This window comes from Perissodus microlepis, chromosome 20 (assembly GCF_051167445.1).
Source record: "Perissodus microlepis isolate ML-2025 ecotype Zambia chromosome 20, ASM5116744v1, whole genome shotgun sequence".
Taxonomy (NCBI): domain Eukaryota; kingdom Metazoa; phylum Chordata; class Actinopteri; order Cichliformes; family Cichlidae; genus Perissodus; species Perissodus microlepis.
The window spans coordinates 10,574,816-10,597,310 of NC_140480.1; the positions used below are offsets into that span (position 1 = coordinate 10,574,816).

Sequence of the window (22,495 nt, forward strand, 5' to 3'; positions counted from 1 at the left end):
TAATAAATGCGCCAAAGACTTTTAAGTAATTTAATGAAAGGTATTAAGTGTATTCTGTTTGGCCGTAACAAATTCTAAAAAAGATTGACACACAGCAGCTCAAGATCAGTACAATCACTACAGCTTCACTGTGGAGCATCAGTGATTCAGTATATGACTAACAGTGGGCACAAGCACCCCTCATATTTCTTGTAACTGCAAATATGAGTATTCCTTTATTGGGTCTGTTTGTTTTCCACAGTGGGTATGATCCAGGAGCTCACTGACAATGCAGCTGGTGTGATACAATCGCAAAATGGAGCTTAGTTATTATTATTTTTAATCAAGAGATCTCTTCACAGCTGGGTCCTTGTGTCCTAACCCTGATTGATAAAACACACAAGAGAAGAGGGACCCTTTATTGTCTCACCAGGTGAGTGGTTGAATGAGTCAGATGAGGCATCAGAGAGTGAGTGAAGAGAGGCAGCTCTGCTGGCACTGCGTGTAACCGGGCCTTCGCGTACCGGGGGCTGCAAACACACACGTAAGCACAAGCATTATGTTTTCATGGGCTCCAAAAGTCCAAGTAATCACAACACACCACAGGTCTGTGTCACAGGAGCAGGGATTGCTGGAACTGTTCTTTTTCTATTTGAGGTTTTACTCAGAATAGCAGTCGCAATAATAAAGTAATAAAGCTTCACATAACAGAATTAGAAATGTCAGGTTTGCTGCACAGTGTGCACGAACACCGTGTTCTGAAAATGTCCTGTATGTACTGGGGTTACCAAAAAAACAAAGAACAAGCAAAAACAGCCCCTGCCTCACCAACAGCTGATGTAATCGCATCACTGAAGAACACTTTGATGAATTTCAATAAAGCCCGCGTTTCAACAACAGTGAACTATTAAACAGCTAACCTGGTCGGCACACATGGCACAACACTGTTGCTCTATTAGCTCTATTTTTGTATATAAAACAGTGACATTACCAAAAAGTACCAAAATCATGTTCTCAAATTCTCATTACTCATTCAAAAATGTTTGCTTCATTGTTACTTATAATTATTTTCTGTGAAAAATATGCATAAGTGGAAACTGTGATTAAAGTATGTCAGCTCACATATACATGTCCAGCTCAAGTCAGTGTAATTGTGTAAGAGTTAACGCTCAGTAATAATGAATGGGGATCTTGCTGTGGTGTTAACACATTGTGCAAAAGCACTGCAGCACCCTCACAGCAATTCCTGATGTTTTACTGCAGACAAATTTAATCTAATCATATTCATTAGGCACAAAGTAAAAGACAGATCTGATTCCATGCTTTCATCCTGTGTGTACCAGGTCATGACACATGACACCTGGTATATCCATAGTCATTTGGAAAACAAAATGAATTTGCTCCACTAATCATAAAGTGAGCTGTCACTGTCCTAGTAGGGCCTGCTGTGGTTTTACCCTGTATGGTCGTGGGTAAGGTGCTAGCCTTTTTGTACAGCTGACTCTACTCAGCAATTAAGACCAGAGAATAGAGAGCGCTAGTGCAGGGGTGTCAAACATAAGGCCTCCGGACCAGAGTCAGCCCAGCAAAGACTCCAGTCAGACCCACTGGAAGGCTGGAAAACGTGAAAGAGGGGCATACATTTTTGGACTTTTAACTGTACTTTTATAAGTTTTACAGTTTCTCCTCCCCCATGGTCGTTCATGCTAAATCAACAGAACTAAGTAGTACATAAACAATTACATGACAGAAATGTTTCTGTCATTAACCATCTATAGAAATATAGAAAGTTTATGTTTTATAAATACAGGAGACTCTGGGCAGTGAGCTACTTTTTTCTGTAATTTTGCACATTTTTCATGTCAAAACCTGAGACATGCAGTTAAAATTGCACATCTCAGTGATTTCATGTGTAGTTAAACATCTTTGCACTGAAAGAGAGGAGATTTTCCCTTATCCCATCTTAAGGTCAAACTGGGCTTTATGTGGCCCATGACGCCAGAGTGCCAGAGAGGCTTTTGTTATGTTTTCTTTCTTTTGAAGGCGATAGCAGCTCGTCCATCTCTTTAAGTTTAATTATTCATTTTTTTAAAACTTTAACAATTTTCCTTCCATGTCTCTTTTTTTCAAACCGGACACTTTTTACTTTCCCACACCCCTTGGACTTTTTCAGGAGAACTTAACAAGTGGGGGCTTGTCTCAGATTTTAACCCAGGACCTCTGGCAGGTGTGAAGAAAGAAAGTAACTTTTCACAGGACTAACCCTAAAGCGTGTGAAGTCAGAATAGGAGGCATCGTAGGTCTTGTGGTGAGCTTCCACCAGGCAGGAGATGATCCGAGCCTGTTCCTCATTCAGCCGGGGCCTCATGGCCTCTCGGGCTGCCTCCTCCTCTTTTCTCTTCATTATCATGTCCCTTTTCCGTTGAACCTCTTCATCTGTCAGTATGACTACAATGGAAGATAGAATAAAAGACACATTAAAACATTTACAAAGAAATTATGAAAAGGAAGCAAAATCAAGTTAGGAGTTAAAGGAAAGCAATTCCTGTGTGGTACCTTAGATAATAGTTAAGGCATCATTACCAACTTTCATAGATGAAATCTGAGAAAGTCAGCAATAAAAGTAGCTAAGGGCGATGTAATGTAAGCCCCAAATATTTCCATCCCAGGTTACATTACCATTGCATCGCTTCAAGTTGGCAAGCAGAAAAGCCTGTCATGTCTCCTGTCTTTTCATTCAGATGATGCGGTTAATGTTAAATATTTAAGTGCCTTTTTCCTTATTCATGCTGCCGGACAGAAGCTGCAGGCAGTGCGGCGCAGTGGTGCAGAACAGAATAGACTTACTGCTTATAATGACTCTTGACTCGATGAGACGGTTGCTTGGGAATTCCTGGGTTTGCACGCACACGTTTTAGAGCCTTACATTGCTTTCTAATCATAGACTATCAAAACATATTATTTACTACAGATTGCCGCTGACCTGCATTTGTCTGCTTTGGATTTTAAACATGATATACAATGACAGATGGCCGTGAATCCTCTGACAAAATCTGATCCCTTTGACTAGGCAAACCATGATAGATGGCGCTGATAAAATTGTATTAGAAAATAAGATCACTGTCAACATTTCCTGAAGTGGCTAATCTCTGGTTTTACATTACAATAAAATGGTCCTGCCACAAGGGATTCATAAATCCCATATTTGATACATGGGTTTTGTGAGTTTATGTAACATCTTGTCAGAAGTTTTTTTCACCCCTAAAAAAACCATAAATAAATCGCAAAATAACACATTGCAGTAAATTACACAAAAATGCTAGCAATGGTAGCAAAAATGATACAAATTAAACTGATCATTAATTTCTTTTTTTTAAATTAAACAAAAGGTTCAATAAACACTCCAGTTTCAGTTTCTCTTTTAAATGAGCATCTGGATATTTGTCGAATTGAAGGGGCACCTGATTGTAATTTAAATTATTGAAGATAACGTTTTCAGAAATGCTAAAAAATACTGGTAAATATTTTTACAGTTAGTATTTATGTTATCTGAAGTTGGAGCCCATGGGTCACTGTAGTCACTGCTGAAGCATTCCACTGACCTATGAATGCCTTGGCCCATATTATACCTTTGACTCTGCGCCATAGTAAACGATTACCCATGAAGAGCTCAACTGGGCAGACAGACAGTGTGATTGCCAGACAGACTGCGACTGCCAAGAAGAGACAGACTGTCATGGCTGAAGCCCAAAAAGATGAGGCTGCAATCTGACAGCTACAGAAAAACTGTTTTGTTTACATTTTATACACAATTAATTTAGTCTAATCACATTATGCTGTTTTTTTTAAATTGTTTAGCATTTATAGCATGTGCAATTTTTAAAAGACAGGGAACTTTTGTAATTCAGCTGTAGCCTTTCTAATTTTAAATACATCTTTGGATCAAAGGTACAAGGATAGCAAATATTTATGTACTTTACAGCTTAAGAGACCAATTATATGTCGTGGCTGACTGTAAATTAAATAGAACTCAGAAAACACACACTTCATCTTGAATACTGGTTATTTCCCTGGAAGTTGTACACAACTAATTTTAAATTGAACTTTCTGTAATTGCACCCTGGACTGCAACCACAGAAGCAGCGTTACATAATCAAATGATTGGGTGATGCAGAGACCAACGACAACAACAAATACTACTACTTGAGGCTTAAAAGGGCAATTCAATAAACTTGACTGCTTAGCTAACTAGGTTTTACTAGGCTTTCATCTCTTTTAACTGACTGTAATTAATTAGGCTTTGGCTACACTCCGGTGTCCATCCAGTCACAAGCCAGGACTGTCTTGAACCACTCCTTGTGGTGAAGACATCCAAATAACTCAATCGTGAATGGGCACAATTTGGTCAAAGTTTGGCACCAGCCGTCAAAGAAGCTATTCTAAAGCCCAGAACATGATTGAACCGGTTTCCAGCCAAGTTTGAGCACTGGATGGAATCATTAAGGCTTTCCACAAAAAACAACCGACCATCAAAGGAACATCTTGACCACCCCACAGCACTTGGCAGGCAGCAGCAGTTTACCAAAAGAAAGTTTGCTGTTTGTAAAGCCAGTGATTGGATGTGGTGAAGTGCCCAGAGTGGCAGAGGAGAGCAAAGAGAGAAAGGCCAAAAGAAAGAAAGGCAAACTGTGATGGGGGCAATTAATTAAAATCCAACAAGTTTTGGTCAACACCGGTCCTGTTCCCTGGCAATGAGCGAGCAGCAGAGTGCCCCTGTGGTGGAGGCCCAGAGGTTCCCAGCAGGCTTATTCATAAACCAGCCAACCGACCACTTAAACACAATTGAGACTTCTAATACTCCAATTTGGTGAGATATATGTCAAGGTGGTTCTGGTGACCAATACTGTTGCAGCACTTATGCCCTGGGTGTGATGGATGAAGGGAAATTCAGGTCAGATAGATATATCAGAGCATGGGAACATGCTGACTGTGATGCCAAATACATGGTGGCAGGAAGCCGTGCGGTATAAACACTGTTGTGTCTACGCAGCAAATTAAAAAAAAAAAAATGTAACTGATGTGGGCACTAACCTAACTGCTCATGCACCTGGGCCTCTTATCAACGAAAACATCAGGATTTGTTTTACTTTTGCAATAAAGCTGTTGGTTAAGTTACAGCACAACCAAATATACCAAAGAGTTTCAACAGAAAACAAATTATTTATTTGCATATCCAACTTGTGAGCATAAAGACAAAACTGAAAACTCAGTCATATTTAGAGAGGAAATAGCCCATTAGATTCATTCTATAATTCTATGCCGATGAAGCTGGGAGATCAAGCTTTTAGTTTTGGATCCACACCATTTCCCTCTGTTTGGTCCACAAAGTGAGCATCTGGCAATTCTGGTTACATCGAACAAGAGTAAAGGTTGTCAAAAGGACAGAATACAAAAACATTAGAGAAAGGGTGAAGAATTTAAATTAGGGAACTGATGGGCTTGGCAACAGCAGGCGAGAATCCAGCCACCTAAACGGTAAAATGTTTCAGAAATTCTCCTTAACTTCTAATCCTGTTACAAATAAGCACCCACCCAAGGATAAGCACACAAAAATACACAAACACTGCAAGTATTATGACACACACACACACACACACACACACACAGGCGTGGGGGAGGGGGTGTCCTGGCATCCACCTAACCTCTGTCAAATAAGGACAGCATAGGGGTGTTTACTATGAACTCAGCTGGCACAGATACCAGAGGGCAAACACACACACGGAGTTCTAATCTGAATGGCGGTGAAGCTTAGACAAAGCCGTCAGTATAAAGAGGATAGAATACAGAGACAGAAACACATACACACCAAAACTGATGTTAACTGAACTGTGTGAATGAAAAGACTCGTTCAAATTCATTTATTACATATTATCCTCAAACACAAAAGAAAAAAAACAAAAAAAATCCTGAAACCTAATCCTTATGTTATTTTATTTCCATGGAAATAAAAGCTGACAAAGACATATTATTTTTTTATGAAAATACTTTTGAGTCAGAAGTTTTAACGCAACCGCAGCGAGGCCGCCTGATGAAATAAATCACAAACAGCTGGGATTGGCGCATAAGAACCGCATGGAGATATATGCACAGAACGAGTTATCAGAGTTATCTTCTTTGTCATACAAGCAAAATTACCCTAAAAACAATGCTTTGAAAACTACTACGAGCACTTGTTTGTTCTCCTTTATCAACTCGACATATCACTTTAAATAAATAAAAAATAAATAAATGTTTGAGTAGATAGAATGCTGTATCTGGCTCTGTGTTGGGATCAGTTTGAATTTTCAGTAATCTGCGGGTATGTTATCACAACAAAGACACATCAGTAAGGATAACTGTACTCTTTTATAACTGGAGGTACACACAGCAGTCCATATACACTTTGATCTTATCTTCTACAGGGTGGGCCATTTATATGGATAAACCGTAATAACATGGGAATGGTTGGTGATATTAAAGTCCTGTTTGTGGCACATTAGTATATGTGAGGGGGCAAACTCCTCAAGATGGGTGGTGACCATGGTGGCCATTTAGAAGTCGGCCATCTTGGATACAACTTTTGTTTTTTCAATAGGAAGAGGACCATGTGACACATCAAACTTATTGGTAATGTCACAAGAAAAACAATGGTGTGCTTGGTTCCAACGTAACTTTATTCTCTGATGTCAATGGCTGTGAACAAAGAGAAACTTGTAAATAACTCATGAAAGAAGCCAACTGTATGTATGTTGCTGAAGCTCCAAGGTGCATACACTACATAATTTTTATTCAATTCAATTTTATTTGTATAGCGCCAAATCACGACAACAGTTGCCTCAAGGTGCTTTATATTGCAAGGTAGACCCTACAATAATACATACAGAGAAAACCCAACAATCATATGACCCCCTATGAGCAAGCACTTTAGCGACAGCAGGAAGGAAAAACTCCCTTTTAACAGGAAGAAACCTCCTGCAAAACCAGGCTCAGGGAGGGGTGGTCAGCTGCAGTGACCAGTTGGGGTGAGAGAAGGAAGACAGGATTTTATATTGTACAATACTGCATGCATTTTTGCATGCAGTATTGTACATGTTATCTATTGATAATATATTAATATTTTTAACAGTTACTCTATTCACAGAATGCTAATAATCTGACTCGATTCAGTCGTGTGAACTGGGCTTTAGTGTCAAGCTTGCTAGCATACAGTCCTGCTACATTTCTTTTCAGTGTCAATTACACAATTGCAGTTGGTATTAATACGTCTCTTCTATAACAGATTTATCATTACCAAAGATCTGAGGCTTTAACATAGCATACAACGGATATTTTTTGGGAAAAATTGCTTCGCAGGCACAATAGAGACAAGCAGAGCAGCTGTAATTCACAGTAGTGAATACAGTGGGCTTCGTTTTCCCCACAAACCTGTGTATAAGCTCTGACAAAGAGACCATTTTATCCACATAAGAGTCCCTGTCGCTCTCTAACTTCTCGCTCTCTCTTTGCTCTTCTTTCATCAGACACAAACAGACACTGCAGTGTAGTATGTCTATTTATGGTGAACACGGTGGCAATCACCAGTCTGAATTGTGCCCTGCATCATCTCTCTTACACACACACACACACACACACGCACACAGTCTTTTTGTGAATGAAATGGAAGCTCAACAATTCTGTCTCTTTGAAGAAAGCGAGCCATTGTTGAAAAGTACTTTAACCCCTCCTGGCTTCCTTCCTTCTTTCCTTCATTCCCCCCTTCCTTCCTTCCTTCCCACTTGCTCTCTTATTTACCTCTTGTCATCTACAACTTGTTACAATTATGCTCATGCAGTGATGCTGGCGGTACTTTCTATTACTATATAGTTAGTTTTAATGTGACTGAAATGCACACTGGCTTGTAACATTAAAGTCCCTATTTTTCATTTAAATAAGTTGGATGCAGGACCGTTGATGTAAGCACTGTATAATATGATCGTTTGTAAACATGCAAAATAACTATGGTAGCCACTGCGCATCAAATGCTATTTTGTGTTAACAAAAGGTGAGGTGATGGCTCATTTTCCCTTGACAGCACCTTCTTCTTGTGTTACACCCAGGCCTGCTGCTGCATGCATAACCAATACAGTTAAATGCAGAACACTATCAAACTGAAAATATAAGAGAATATTACTTCAGTAACTGATTACAATGCTTTAATACTACCAACTAAACTTCACTAACTACAGAAGCCCTAATCTGGAAGGCTATAAGGAGAATTAACAACATTATTAAGTTCAGCAACAATCTGACCCACGACTGAGTTTGCCATATGGTGCAAACCTTATGATATCTACTTCCTATAAATCTGATCAATTTACACCAAAACCATTTATGCTATTGGCTGATTTTCCATCCCAGCTACAGAAATAAAATAATTATTACAGATCAATTGTCTTTTGTGCAGCGGTGGCCTTGGTTTCTAATTTAAGCAGTGACACAGAAGCAGCATCAGACCAGCTGCTCAGTATCTCAGATACGAACATGAATATTACATCAAAGGTAAGTCAAGCAGGAGGAAAGCTGTTAATGCTCGCTTTAATATCAGCCTCAGTATCACTCTGCAAAGGCATATATCAAAGTCCAGCACAAACATCAAATAACAGCATGACTTTTAATCATAATCTTGATCTTGAAGCTATCGTAATTTTTCCATCTATAGTGCATATAATTTATAATAATATAATTTATAAAAATAATATTATTTCAGTGTATCTTACTAAAAGTGAAGAACATGTTTCCTATTGGTCTTATTGGTTGTGGTGTCCATCTCTGGAGCATATATTCAACCCCACAGTTGAATATATAAACCAGCAGGTTTCACTCTTTCACTCTGATACCCAGCCCAGTAACTTACAACTAATCGTTAAAAAAAAGGATCACTTACATACAAGATACTTTAGTCATGTATTTACATGTCAAGCAATGGCACCAACAACATAAGTACTGTTAGACTATTAGAGGTCATAAATATCAACTTACACTCTTTCATCATGCCGATGTCAATGCAGCGTTTAAGACGACAGGCCTGGCAGTGACGCCGGTTGTCCTTAGTGATGGTGCAGCTCCCGTTAAATGGACAGGTGAAGGAAGCTTTACGTTTCATGCTGCGCCTATGAAGAGCCACAAAGAATCAGTTACTCATTTGGGATCATTTATTATTTATAACATAAGCAATATACTACTAAAAACAGGCATTTCTGGTGATAACCCAGCTACAGATGAACTGTACATACTACTGAAATGTAGACATCCAAAATTTTAAAGTTAAAAAGAGAAGGCCTAAGCCAAAAGATTAAATCCATTTTATACTGTACAGATATACTCTGTGGTGCCAAAAACATGATTTGCTGGGACATGAATAAAAAAAAATCCTTTTAGTTTCACAACATTTCTGAAACTGGGACATTTGGTCTCTTAAGTCGTGTGGGTTACACTGTGAAACTTCTGTGATGAGATTAAGATCTGAGTTTGAAGACAAAGATAAGAAACACAATACAGATGAATTGAGTTGTTTCCGAGCAGTTTTTGTGGTTTGGTGTGGCACCTTGTGGGGAAGCCACTGCTTGTGTAACAATGGATGTTGGTTAGCAACAGTGTTTAAGTGGGTGGTGCGCACCCGTAACATCCACATAAATACCAACAGGCAACGTTTTCCATTGTAACAAGACAGTCATTTACTTCAGCTGTCAGTGATTTTCACACTGTGGCTGAATAGTATACATACATTAAAATATCACTGTTTGAGTAATGGGTAAGAAAAAGGAGAAGACAGATGAGGAAGAAAATGAAAAATAACAGGACTGTGGTGAACACTGAATAATTTATAATCTTCTGAAAGCACTGCAATCGTTGTCATGCAGCCAGGCAGAAACAGACAAACTGTACCTCAGCATCAACAACAATGCACTCTTCATTAACATGCAGGCAGTAATATCTACAGTTATGATGTAAACTCAGATTGGCATATTTCAATAAACAGAATGATCATTTTCTTTTCCCATAAGCTATTGAATATACAACTTCATTTATTTTAAACTAGCAAGACCCGGAAGTATACAACAGAAGGTCCCTTTGCTGTTTGAAAGTAAAAACATAACAGCTTTTATTTCTTATCTCAAACTTCTTATTTCTAAGTTTCACTATTTTTGACTTGATTAATGGTCCTTTTGGCAGAAATGTGCAAACAACATTATCAAGGGGGCAAACAAACCCCCAAACCAGAGACTGAAATACCCAGCAGGATGTATTCACATTGCCTGGATCCAGAAACACCCTACACTCAGCAGAAACATACACCAAAACGCAAAACAGACAACATGCAAAAACATCAGCTGAAGTATGAAACTCACCTGAAGAACCCTTTGCAGCCCTCACAGGTCATGGCATTGAAGTGGAAGCCAGTGGCCTTGTCCCCACAGACGCCACAGATCCTGGGGGCATTGCGATCGAACTCCTCCGGCCCGACCACTGACGTCGTCACCGTCATGGGCTCCATCACTAACGAGAAAAGGGAAAAGACAGTAGAGGTTACCACTGTGGCTCCATGCTGTCTTGGTCACAAAAACTCAAAAAGACATTAAAGTCAGCATAAATACTCTAAGCACAGATCCATAAAAAAGCTAACCTCAAACAAGCTTAAAAATCTCTTTGCCTGTGTCTTCTGTGGGAGTCTTTGACTGTGTCCTCGACAGAGAGGTGAAGTGTGTATTTTTCTCTCTTATACAAACAGGTGTTGGGTTGTTAGCATATTTAGCAAAAGGCATTGACAGCCACACTCTGCATTGTGCAGCTATTGGCTGAATGAGTCTGCAGGGACAGCCACAGCCACAGCCACACACACACACACACACACACACACACACACACACACACACACACACACACACACACACACACGCGTCTCAAGAATTTTCAAATTACTGTGTTAATGGCAAAAAGAATTAATGACAGAAAAGACTGATGTATTTAATACTGCCAAGAAGAAACATTCTCTGCCATCGAAATTTTTCCAGCACATACACCATCTGGCTTTCCTCTGAGAGATATGCAGGAGTAGTGTAACAAAAAGTTACTGGCAACTGTGACCAAAATAATACCAGCAACAGTCTTTTTTTTCTCCAAATGCAACTTTGTCTAAAGTCAGACTAAGACCAAGACTTTCTGGACGACAGTGCCTCTATTTATAGATTTTGTGGGGTTGATGATTTTAAAATGATAGACACCAAATCTCCCCCCTTATGAACCAGCATGTAAACTAGCACAATTGCCCACAATCATCACAAAAACACCATTTAATGGACAAATGTTTGGAGGAATGGTGCTCGTATAGGTTTCCAGAGATTTGAAGAATCAATGACAAGAATCACTAAAGCTGTTTTTGTGGCACACTAACTTAATAAATCACTTGATGTTTTTCATTTAATTTAATTCCCCATTCATCTGTGCATTGATTAAAGCATTGTATTTTCATCAAATCAACTCATTTGGCTTAATGGTTAATATTTCTTTTTCTCTTTGTGTTAAAAAGATGTCATTTTTATTTATTCACTGTTTTCGCAGTGCACATATGACAAACACCCCGCTACTTATGCAAGTCTTAAAAAGCATTAAAACAGAACATAAACTTTTTACCGCCTTTCATGTTCATTCTATGACATGTTTATTGCGCCTTTAGACTCAAATTTAATTTCTCTTTAAACTTTTTATGAATCCGTCTTCACTGTCTTTGTCCCTTTGTGTTGCCTATGTAATAATCGTATAGATAGTGGTGTTGACTTCCAAGAGTAAAATTTGAAACATGTTGAAATTAATTTGATTTTTAAGAATAAAGTTCTTGAAAAAAGTGAAACAAAACTGTAGAAAATACAAGGAAAAAAACAAAGATGGAGATTTCAATGTGACATATAAATGAGGAGTGTGTTGGAGCCTGCCGATAAACAGCACTACAGAGGGGGAGGTCAAGTTAGGGGAAGACAACAAAATGAGGACAAAGAGAGGAGGGGGATGCATGCACTGAAGTAAGGAGCAGCAGGAGTCACGTGGCTGCAGAATATAGCCAGGGGGGAGCTGACGTTCATAGAAGTAGAAGCTGTAAACACCAGTTCCCAGGAAAACATAAACCCACAGACACGTGAGCTGGGAGCTTCTGGCTGTGAAGGCACTTACCCACTTACACTGCAGTGGGAGTGCAGGTCACACTCCGGCAAACATACAAACATACTTAATACTGAAGGAATATTACTTTAACACGCGTTCACCATCTAAACCTGGCTCGTATGTATCTGTGTTTACGTATCAGTGATTTCCTCTAACAGTGCGTGTGTGTGTTGGGGTGGTTGGATAGGACAGATCTGCACACACACATACACACAAACACACACACAAGACCTCCACCATTAGTCATCCTGTCACAAAAACAGCTTTGTTTACTGATGTAGCAGCAGGTGAATAATGAAATAATTAGAGAAGGTAAAGCAGGGAGACAGTGTGTCAAACCTCTCAACAGATCTGCAAAAACACCATAACAACCCGCACTTTCATTAATAGTGCTGATTAACAACAATGCGATTCAGCCACAGGTATGTAATTAACAACTCAAACGGTACTTCTCCTTTAACCACTTTTTTCCCTTTTGTATTTTCTCTCGTTTGTCATTTGTAACACTGCTTAGTAACTGTCATTTTATTTATTCACAGCGAGCATGATTAACTGATAGAGATGACAGCCCTTTTTTCTTCTTTTTTTCTCTTGTCCCTCTCCTTTTTTCTTTCTTTTTTTTTTACCTGGCAGGTTATTCAGTCTCTCCTCTTCTCGAATCCTGTTACTGAAACCACCTTAATCTCATCATCATTATCTTTCCTTTAAAACAGCAGTTAGATCTGCAAATCACTTTTTCCACAAATCTGGAATCATACTTGAAATGTGTGATAACTAAGATCAGCATAATTGATGGAATAGTGCTACCGCAGCCTGCCAGAAGTCTTTGTGCTTTGTTTGGATTCATTTTAGCAATTTTCAGGGTTTTGCACGCTTACTAGGTATAAGCTGGTATAACATTTACACATTTACACCCCTAAAACAAACTGAACTGGATTAAGGGACAAAACAGTTCAGCTGTGAATAATGGATTCGAACTATGAATACAATTTTGCCATGTTGTCTTAACCCCCCCCCCACACACACACACAAAAGACATTTTACAATAGCACTGAATATAATATAGCATTTTTGTAAAGAAATATATGAATGTGAATATCTGACTCAGTCACCTCATATTATTTTTATACCTCAGTTACTTTATATTTCTTACTATTTATATTCAAACTATCAAGACGTAGAATGAATAATGTCTTCCATGTATAAGTGAATCTATGCTGTTTTTGAAACGAAAGCCCACCCCTGCTCACCACACTATTAGAGCCGTGTGACTCCCATCTCACTGTAAATACTCAGTAACAGAATTCAATGGTAAATCAACAGTGTACCAAACAATCATTTTACTAAATTCATTAAAATTTCATGTCCCGGGTGTGTACATACGTAGACTGAGGCATGAAAATAAACCAAAAAAGGTCTGATCTTATTTATGCATCACATCATCTTGAATTTAATGACTTAAATAAAACAGAAAGACGCAAACAGGAAACCAGTTCTAGAATCTCACTGTTCTTTTAAGGACTTCTCAAGTATATAAATACATAGGAATATAAGCCAATTTACATTATTTGTGGCTTCTTTTTTCCCCTTCTTTTTTGTAATTAACACTCCACCATCAGCTGTAAACACACATCCACAATGCCTCTGAGGGCCATACAAATGACATCTAATGTCAACAGATGAAATATGTAGTGAGGGGGGATAAACAGGCTAGATTACAGTAGCTGTTTATGCTGATGCTGATGCAATTTTCCTCTGTGAAGCAGTGGGCAGTGCAGCTGAGAACCATCTAGTCTTGTTAAAAATTCAGCAATCCCCTCATCGTATGTAAAAACTAGTTCCACGAAGCAGGCTTTAAAAGCCCATAGCAGTGCATCGTACAGAACAAACACTCACCAAAAGGACATTTAAAATTCTTTACCGAATCACTACTTTGTGTTTGCTCATAATATAAAATACACTGAAGCTTTTTCAAAAGCGGCAGTGCCACACAGCTTTTAAAAACAACATCTATTAAAGACGCAGGCAGTACAGGTCAGCGCTGCAGTACACCTGCAGTGATTACATGAGGGTGTTTGCTTCCAGTTGTAAAACCACATTTTAGTAATTTTTGATTACTTTATTAATTATGCACCTCAATGCACTTATGCTGATTTATAGCTGTTTCTAAAAATTGTTTTTACAGCCTATGATGTTAACACATATGAGAAGAAAATAAATCTTTTACCTGTGAAATGGATGAAAGAAACAAAACAACTAAAAGAGCTATGAGTGATGATAAAATTGAAGACCAATATATACAACCTCTTGCGTAGGAAAACACTCTACTGGAATAAAGCCCGCCCACAACAGTTCACCACACACTGAAAAAAAAGGACTGGCCAGCTCTTGGATTTATGCAAGCATCTTGCGTGTATTGCCTCATGGTTTAAAGTTAAGTGTAACTATATAGTGTAGAAACTACATAACATGCAGAGCGGGTAGATTAAATTGTTCATATCATGTTCGAGTGAAGTAAGTCAATAATATAGCAATGTTAAATCTTGCGACACTGCACGGGATTTCAGTCTTGCACGCTTTGGATCGTGGTTTGAGGATGGCATCCATCTCAGTCAAGTCGAACAGCTGCCTCTACTTTTTTTGGTAAACCGAAAGAAGTAAATTGGGTGGTTGTTACATTAAAAAAGTCTACCTTGTAATTTGAACACAAAATTTTCATGTTTCTATCTTGAACGTAATTAAATCATGTAGGATCTGTACAAAATTCAACAACTTAATTTGTTCTTGTTGAGATGACCTGATACAATCTAGTAAGAGTGGTTAGTTGCTGGACTCATGAACATTAACAAGATCACATGAGATTTCAAACTGCAGGAAAATCACTAGAACGTCTTGATGCATTCTCAGTCATCCAGGAAAGTAAATCTCCAAAAGTTGATTCTGTTCATCTGGACGTAGCATTTTGTGGGATGAGTGACGAAATGTCTCTCCCACAAAACGCTACATCCAGATGAACAGAATCAACTTTTGGAGAAAATCACTAGAGTTACAAGAGGCAGACAACTACACACACACACAACGTGTATGCTATTGCTTTTTATTGTGGTTTAACCTGTCAAGGACAAAAACGTACAGAAAATTCTGCATCAAGCCTTGAAATCATAGCTTTCCTACTTATGTCCACCCTGGACTGGTGACATGGTGGTTAGCACTGTTGCTTCACAGTAAGAAGGTCCTGGGTTCAAATCCACAATATGGCTAGTTTGCACTGATTTCTCTCTGGGTATTCTGGTGTCCTCCCACAGTTAAAAGTCATGCAGTTACAAGAGTTAGCTTAGGTTGATTGGTGATTCTAAATTCACCATAAATGTTAAAGCAAACGGTTGTTTGTCTCTATTTGATTCACTGGTGAGCTGTCCAGTGTGTACCATGCCTCGTAACCTAGCCCCCCTGCAACCAGGATAAAGATAGCAGGATGTTAGTTGTTGTAGACCCATTCAACTTTTATGTTAACCAGACTCTAGACTTTGTTGAACATTATGTAATATGAAGTCAACATGTAGTATTTAAGTGATCAAGTAGTACTGTGGTAATGGTTATTGAATAGTGTTGAAATAAAATGACAAAATTGTGAAGGATTAAAATATTCCAAGAGCTCAACTTACTTCATCTAAACATGTTTCAATCACGTTTTATGAACACAAAATGCACAGGTTTATTGACTATGAATAAGTTGAGTTGATTTAACTCAGTTGTTTAAGTTTCTGCCAAAGAAAAACGTTTGTGTGCAACCAATGTCCATTATTGAATCAAGTAAATCCAACATGGCCTTTTTTTCAGTGCAGGGTGGGTACGGTTTTTCTTTTACTCCAGCTTCCCTTCTATCATAAATCACATTTTCTACTTAAACAGACCTTTATATCCTACATGCTGCTAAAACAGCAAGACCACATGGTTGTGGAGGAAGAAACAGAAATGTGCCACATCCTGAATAATAATGAGAATCAGTGTGTATTGTATATACTGTTTAATACACTTCAGAGGAGCATGGATTGCCAGCTTGTATTGTGTGTGTGGCTCTCAGTTCAATGTAACATGGACGTGCGTTGACTTTGATGGATTTCCCAATACAGTCTGTTCTGGGGTCTCTTGAGAGTTTACCACAGGCATATCAGATGCAAAATTTATGTGTAAGTTTTTCCCTGAACAAATGGGCAGATGTGATTAAAATCTTTGGTCGTAATAGGGAAATAGGGTTGCTGGGATGGCCAACGTATCTCCCACGCTTCCTTCCAGCATTATTAGACAATAAATTCAGGGAGTGGTCCAGGCATGGAATCACTGCAATCTGTAAGATAGTTAAGCATGGGGAGCTGATAAATTTTGAGGACATGTGTCAGATTTACGAGATCGGCAGGGAAGATTTTTATCGTTACCTACAGGTTCGGAGCTTCTTCCGGAAGGAAATTAGAATGCTTGACGCAGATGCTAGTGGGGTGATCCAAATATTTATGGATGCTTATGGTGAGAACATTATAAGAGGTACTATAGGCAAAATGTACAGAAGTTTTATAGCTATGAAAAAGACCTCAACAAGATATGTCAGTCATCGATGGGAAAAAGAAGCAGGTATAACTATCTCAGAGGAAGATTGGTTGTGGATGTGGAACAATGTGTTATCTACCACAAATTCTTTAACATGGCGAGATTTTGGATGGAAGAATTTAATTAGATTCTTCATCACACCAAAGCAGAAATCCAAAATAAGTGGTTCAGGCGCTTCATGCTGGAGGGAGTGCGGGGAGGTCGCTGCAGGTTGCTTCCATGTCTTCTGGTCATGCCCTAAACTGAAGACCTTTTGGGAGGAGATTAAACAAATGGTGATGGATGTGCTGGAAGTAACACTGGACTTCTCCTTTAGTACCATGTACCTTAGGAATATCTCTGAGGATATAAATAAAAGAGACTCATACTCATACTCATACTTACTGAAAACAATTATGGTTGCATGCAAAAAGGCAATTACTAAATGTTGGTTACAGACAAGCCCCCCCACACGGAAGCTGGTCATAGACATTATTAACACAATTCATCATATGGAACTGATTACCCTCTCACTGCTGCTACAGAAGGAGAAAGGAGAGAGACTTTGGGAACGATGGGATCGTTATACGTCACGAGACTAGAAACTGATACCTCTGTGATGCAGAGGGACAGCTGCGAATTTGTTTGAATGGAACATGCACCTGTGTAATATGTAATATATGTAAGTAAAACAAGGCGTTGTGTATTTTGGAATATGTGAACATATGTGAATGTGTTGGTTTCCCTTGTCCTCTTTAGTTCTTTATGTAAAATAAGATGAAAATCAATAAAGAGAAAGTATTAAAAAAAAAAGATTTTTCCCAGACATGCCATCTAAGCTCCAAAGGGGAGTTCTTCTAGTAACAGTGACTGAAATACATGCACAGATTAACAAAGACTTAGGTGGAACAGTAAGGTGGACTGGCTTTCACTGCTGCTGCTGACCTTTGATCTGGTGTAAACATCAAGAAAAAAGGACAATAAAGGGATCAATAAAGTATTACAGTATTACACTCTTTGAGTGACTAGTTGAAAAATAACTTTTACCACACAAACACTAGCTCCTGAGAAGATGCATAAAATTAGAGATGTGCAATCCAACACCAGTGTAACTCCTACCAGACTCAATGTGGACACAGCATGTAATGAACCATAGTAACAATAAAGTCTAAACCAGTGTTAATTTCAATTGAAAGCAAGCAACTTTCAATGGTTAAAAACATGACAAACCTTTACACTTTATATTTTACTTAACTGAGCCTTAGATTTGCTCTACTATAATCTTATAATATTCAGTCGACTAAAACTAGAGTAAAATATTGTCAAAATATTCTGTCAAAATTAACCAGAATCTATTTGACAATATATCCGAAACACAACTATGCACTGCACACTGTAATCCCATTTTAAAATTACAAAGCAGTATATCAACATACGGGTTCAACTGTCCTGTATTTGTTGCATGTACGCTGAGGTTCCTCTCCCTCTCTGCTGTCTAAGGTGGGGCATTCTTAATAACAACATTGGGCTAAATAGTTCAACAAAATACTTTCCATCAGCATTTTCTTCTGGTTAACAAAATCTTGCGAGGCTTAAGAGGGGCCTAACATTTTCCCTCCGAATAGTTTCACTTCAAAGCTAAGCAGAAAAAAGTTTTCTCTTGTTCTTTATATGATATAGTGTGAACTCCTCTATACGCGGCACTACAGGGAACATGGCCTACTTTTACTACCAGCTGCCTCACAGTGGGCCTCACTAGAAGCTAACTGCCATAAACTCTAGTCCACTACATCACAACAGAGCAGCAGCTGAGCCGGAGCTTTAACTCGTACACATACTCAAAAATCCCACAACTCGAAAAATAAATGACTACTTCTAATGTTTCCTCACTCTGGTGATACACAGAGACTTCTGGCTGTGTCACCTCAGGGCTTGACTGGTTTTGTTTACTGAGCTGGAAAGTGAGAAACTACAAGTTAAATTTTGTTTGACAAGGTGGGTTTTCTCTTTAAAAATTTCAGTCCAAAGACATTTGATTCCCATTTGGCTCCATGAATCCTGGACATCAAAACATACAGAGGGAGGTGGGTGATTTTATGATCTTATATCAGACAATCTTGACATATGATCTATGTCTTAGACACATTATGAAATTGCAGTGCTGTCAAAACATTCTCCTTCAAAAGGAACAAGAAGAAAGACTGTTTGTGACAGAAGCAGGCTGACCTTCAATGCAAACACTAGGTAAATAGTGGATAGAAAGACAACTATAGGTAGAGGTATGATGATGCTATCTGGTAAGCAGAATCAGACTTTCAGTGATCTCAGAAATCAAGCACAGTGGAGGATGAAGTGCCAAAGGACTCATCACACAGGCTTAGAGAACGATTGGCAACTGCCTGGCAACCACCGGTCTCTATGGAAAAATGAGTGTCTATTGCCAACCGGTCTCTGGGTCTATGTGACTGGGGCCTAAAGGGCCAATATTATGGGGGAAATAAACAAACTCAAAGCAGCACGTACGTTTAATAAATGTAGACACTTTAGAATGTAGAAACTAGTCATTAAATTCTTGAGTAATGCCCAAACATTGTTTGATAACAGAAAACTGAAAGTTTCTGACAAATTGAGAAAACTAATTCTGTTCAAGGCTACTCTAGATGGCTTCAAACTGACAAGAACAAATGGTCGGATCACGCTAAAACACAATACCTCTGACTTTTGAAGAATGGAGGCTGTAAGGATTTAAAATAAACATGTGAACTGAATTCAATTTTTTTGTTCAACAAGCAAAATATTCCACTGACAACTAAAACAACAAGAAAATAATTTAACATGTAGAAATAACATGCACAGACACATAACAATAACATGAGTAAATTATCATCCAAGGCATGGATGTCAGCATTAATAAACTACAATGGGCTTGATTAAAGTATGGTAAAAAATCGGCGTCACAAGATGTCAAACATTATGATTTTACGCAAACAGATGCCTGAACGTTGAACGCAATGTAAGCAAAGGAAGTTCTCGTCCTTCAGTGTGTCCAGGTCAGTTTGAAGATACTAACTAGGGCTGCATGATTATGGCCAAAATGACTATCATGCTTATTATGATCAGTATTGAAACCACAATTATTGGTCATGTTTATTCATGGATTTTAGTGGCAAAATGTTATTGTTGCACCCAACTGTGACACTGCTGTCACAATTATTGGACTACAGTTTACTAATGTACAAATCTTTGCATCAAAATAAAATTTCTCTCCCTTATTAAACTAAATTTTGCACATATCTTAGGAGAAAACTATAAATATTTTTTTTAAATTGCACCAAAATCTTAAACAAAACTAAATCAACACTGTACTCACTTTCACTTTTTAAATGTATTACATTCCAGCTAATTAAAACATCTTTGCAGACACATCATTAATTGTACCTGCTTGCAAATGAAACTCGTAGCAAAGTACTCCCCAGTTGTGAGATCCCTCTCCACTTCCCCTGCATGCTCTTGCGCATAGTACAGGTACTGCTACTTTGAAAAAAATAATTGCTTTTGTCCAGCATGCTGACCATTTTCCAGAAGCCTGGAGACAAAATATTTGTCCAAATGGAATATGGCTGTGTTGGTGATTTCTCTCCATCTTTGTGAGCTGGACTGCTATGCAGACACTTCTTTCTTAGAGACGACTTTAGTTGATTTTTGAATGCGTTAATAACCATTGCATCGCTTTTCTTGGCCTTCAGGCATAAATTATCCAGCAGTTTGTGGTGTGTTTTCAGTCAGTTGAATAAGTTGTGTTGCTTTACAGTTGAGACACAACTCTTCAAAACTCTTTGGAGGATTTTTTGGTTAGCACCATTTGCACTAATTCCAAGTATTTCCAACAATAAATGATGGTTCTTTTCCAGAGACAAGCTCTTCACTTTCTACTGTTGTAGACATTTGGATTTTTTGCATATCTGTCTTTTAATGGAGAGTTACTCATCAAGACTATGTCCAAGAAACTTTGTGCAGGAACAGCTGTAATTGGCACATACAACCCTGTGGTCAGGTACTCAGACAAAATGTAATTGTGGCAAGTTAAAATTGAGATCAGGGCTAAAATTCAATTAATTGTGCAGCCCTAGTACTAATGGAGGCCATCAGAAAATGTAATTGATGCAACAACACAGTCTTGATCTTCCTGCTGTAAGAGCAAACTCAGACTTAAAAGTCCTCTACTAATGCAGGCTTATTAACATTATTTGAACTGCTAAGAAAGTAGTAATGTTTTAGCTTTGTCAAGGTCTTTAACCATTATGTGCTTTAAGTAAATATAGATTTCAAGCCAGCAACAAATCATCTATAAATGATACTCCTCAATAAAACACAAAATGCAGATGCACTATAAATTCCTGTTGTTCATTAGCCCTACTCAAATTATTACATACAACTCAGTGAACACATTGCAAAACCAGAGCATGTTCTTACCTCCTTTATATGTGCCTACATGCCAGCATGGTACATGCTGAGCGTGTGCACAAGTTAGTAGGTCAGTTTGTTTTATTTATTTTTATTACAGGTACCACAAAGATGGAGGCTGAAAGAAGATGTGCTGGGAAAATACAGGTGAGCACTTAGCTTACTCAGGTGGAGGCCCACGAACAATAGAGTACACACGTCTTTGTGGCAAACACACTCACATTCTAACATTGGAACAACCCAGAACAACCCAGCCGCACAAATGAATAGATTAGTCACGTAGAAAATATGCTGGTATACACTAAGCATAGGCAGGATGTGGAAACATGAAAAATGACCAACCAATCAAAATATAATTCCTCAGAAAGTGGCTTTGAACATCGCGTGTTTCTTGGTGCCACACTGTTTTGGTCTGAGTAATTTAGAAACTGCTGATCTGCTGCAATTTTCCAACCATCACTAGTGTTTACAGAGAATGAACTAGAAAAAAGTGAATATCCAGCAGCAGTTCTACATGTAAAAAATGCCTTATTGATGTCAGAGGTCAGTGGAGAATGGGGAGACTGATCCGAGCTGATAGAAAAGCAACAGTTACTCAAATAATCACTCAGTACAACCAAGCTATGCACCAGAACATCTCACGTTGAAGCAACTGGGCTACAGGAGCCACTGCTGTCATAACAGCAAACTGAGGTTACAATTCACACACGTTCATCAAAACTGGACAAAAGAAATTGAAAAATGTTGCCTGGTCTAATGAGTCTCGGTTTCTGCTGCTGGTCATGATGAGTCATAAACAACAATGACAGCATGGATCCATTCTGCCTTGTATTAACATTTCATATTGTTGTTGCTGGTGCAGAGGGTATTTCCCTTATTCTGAATGCATTTAAGGCACAAGACTTAAGACAAAAACATTTTATTCTTTCACTATCGCATTTAAATAAAATGTGTTGAGACGCTGGTCAAGACAGGAGTAAACGATTCCTGTTTTATTCACCCAATTCAAAGTGATTACGTGTGCTGAAATTAAAATGTGGTATCTGGTTAAATTCAAATTCCATCTACTTAAGACAATATTCAAATCTGTTTTGACCCAGGTCTGGCCTCCTTCTGTGTTCCCTCTCCTGCCACCAATCCACAACAGCAGCTTTGAACTTTAGACCTTGTTTTCTAGGCGGAGGATGAAAACGAACAGGCTGGGCTGTTGGGCTGTTGGCAGACTGACAGGGAG

At 38.5% G+C, this 22,495-nt stretch overlaps 1 protein-coding gene across 1 annotated transcript in view; it reads right to left on the reverse strand.

Annotated features, from left to right (window-relative positions):
- The window catches only part of vdra (vitamin D receptor a), a 77,050-nt gene that overhangs the window by 14,994 nt on the left and 39,561 nt on the right, over window positions 1–22,495 (reverse strand). The window contains exons 3-6 of the mRNA XM_084918417.1: window positions 10,407–10,554; window positions 9,037–9,167; window positions 2,243–2,427; window positions 410–509 (exon numbers count right to left, since the gene is read on the reverse strand). Coding sequence (XP_084774543.1) covers window positions 410–509; window positions 2,243–2,427; window positions 9,037–9,167; window positions 10,407–10,552 — 562 coding nt within the window. The 5' untranslated portion in view covers window positions 10,553–10,554. The remainder of the gene's footprint in view (window positions 1–409; window positions 510–2,242; window positions 2,428–9,036; window positions 9,168–10,406; window positions 10,555–22,495) is intronic.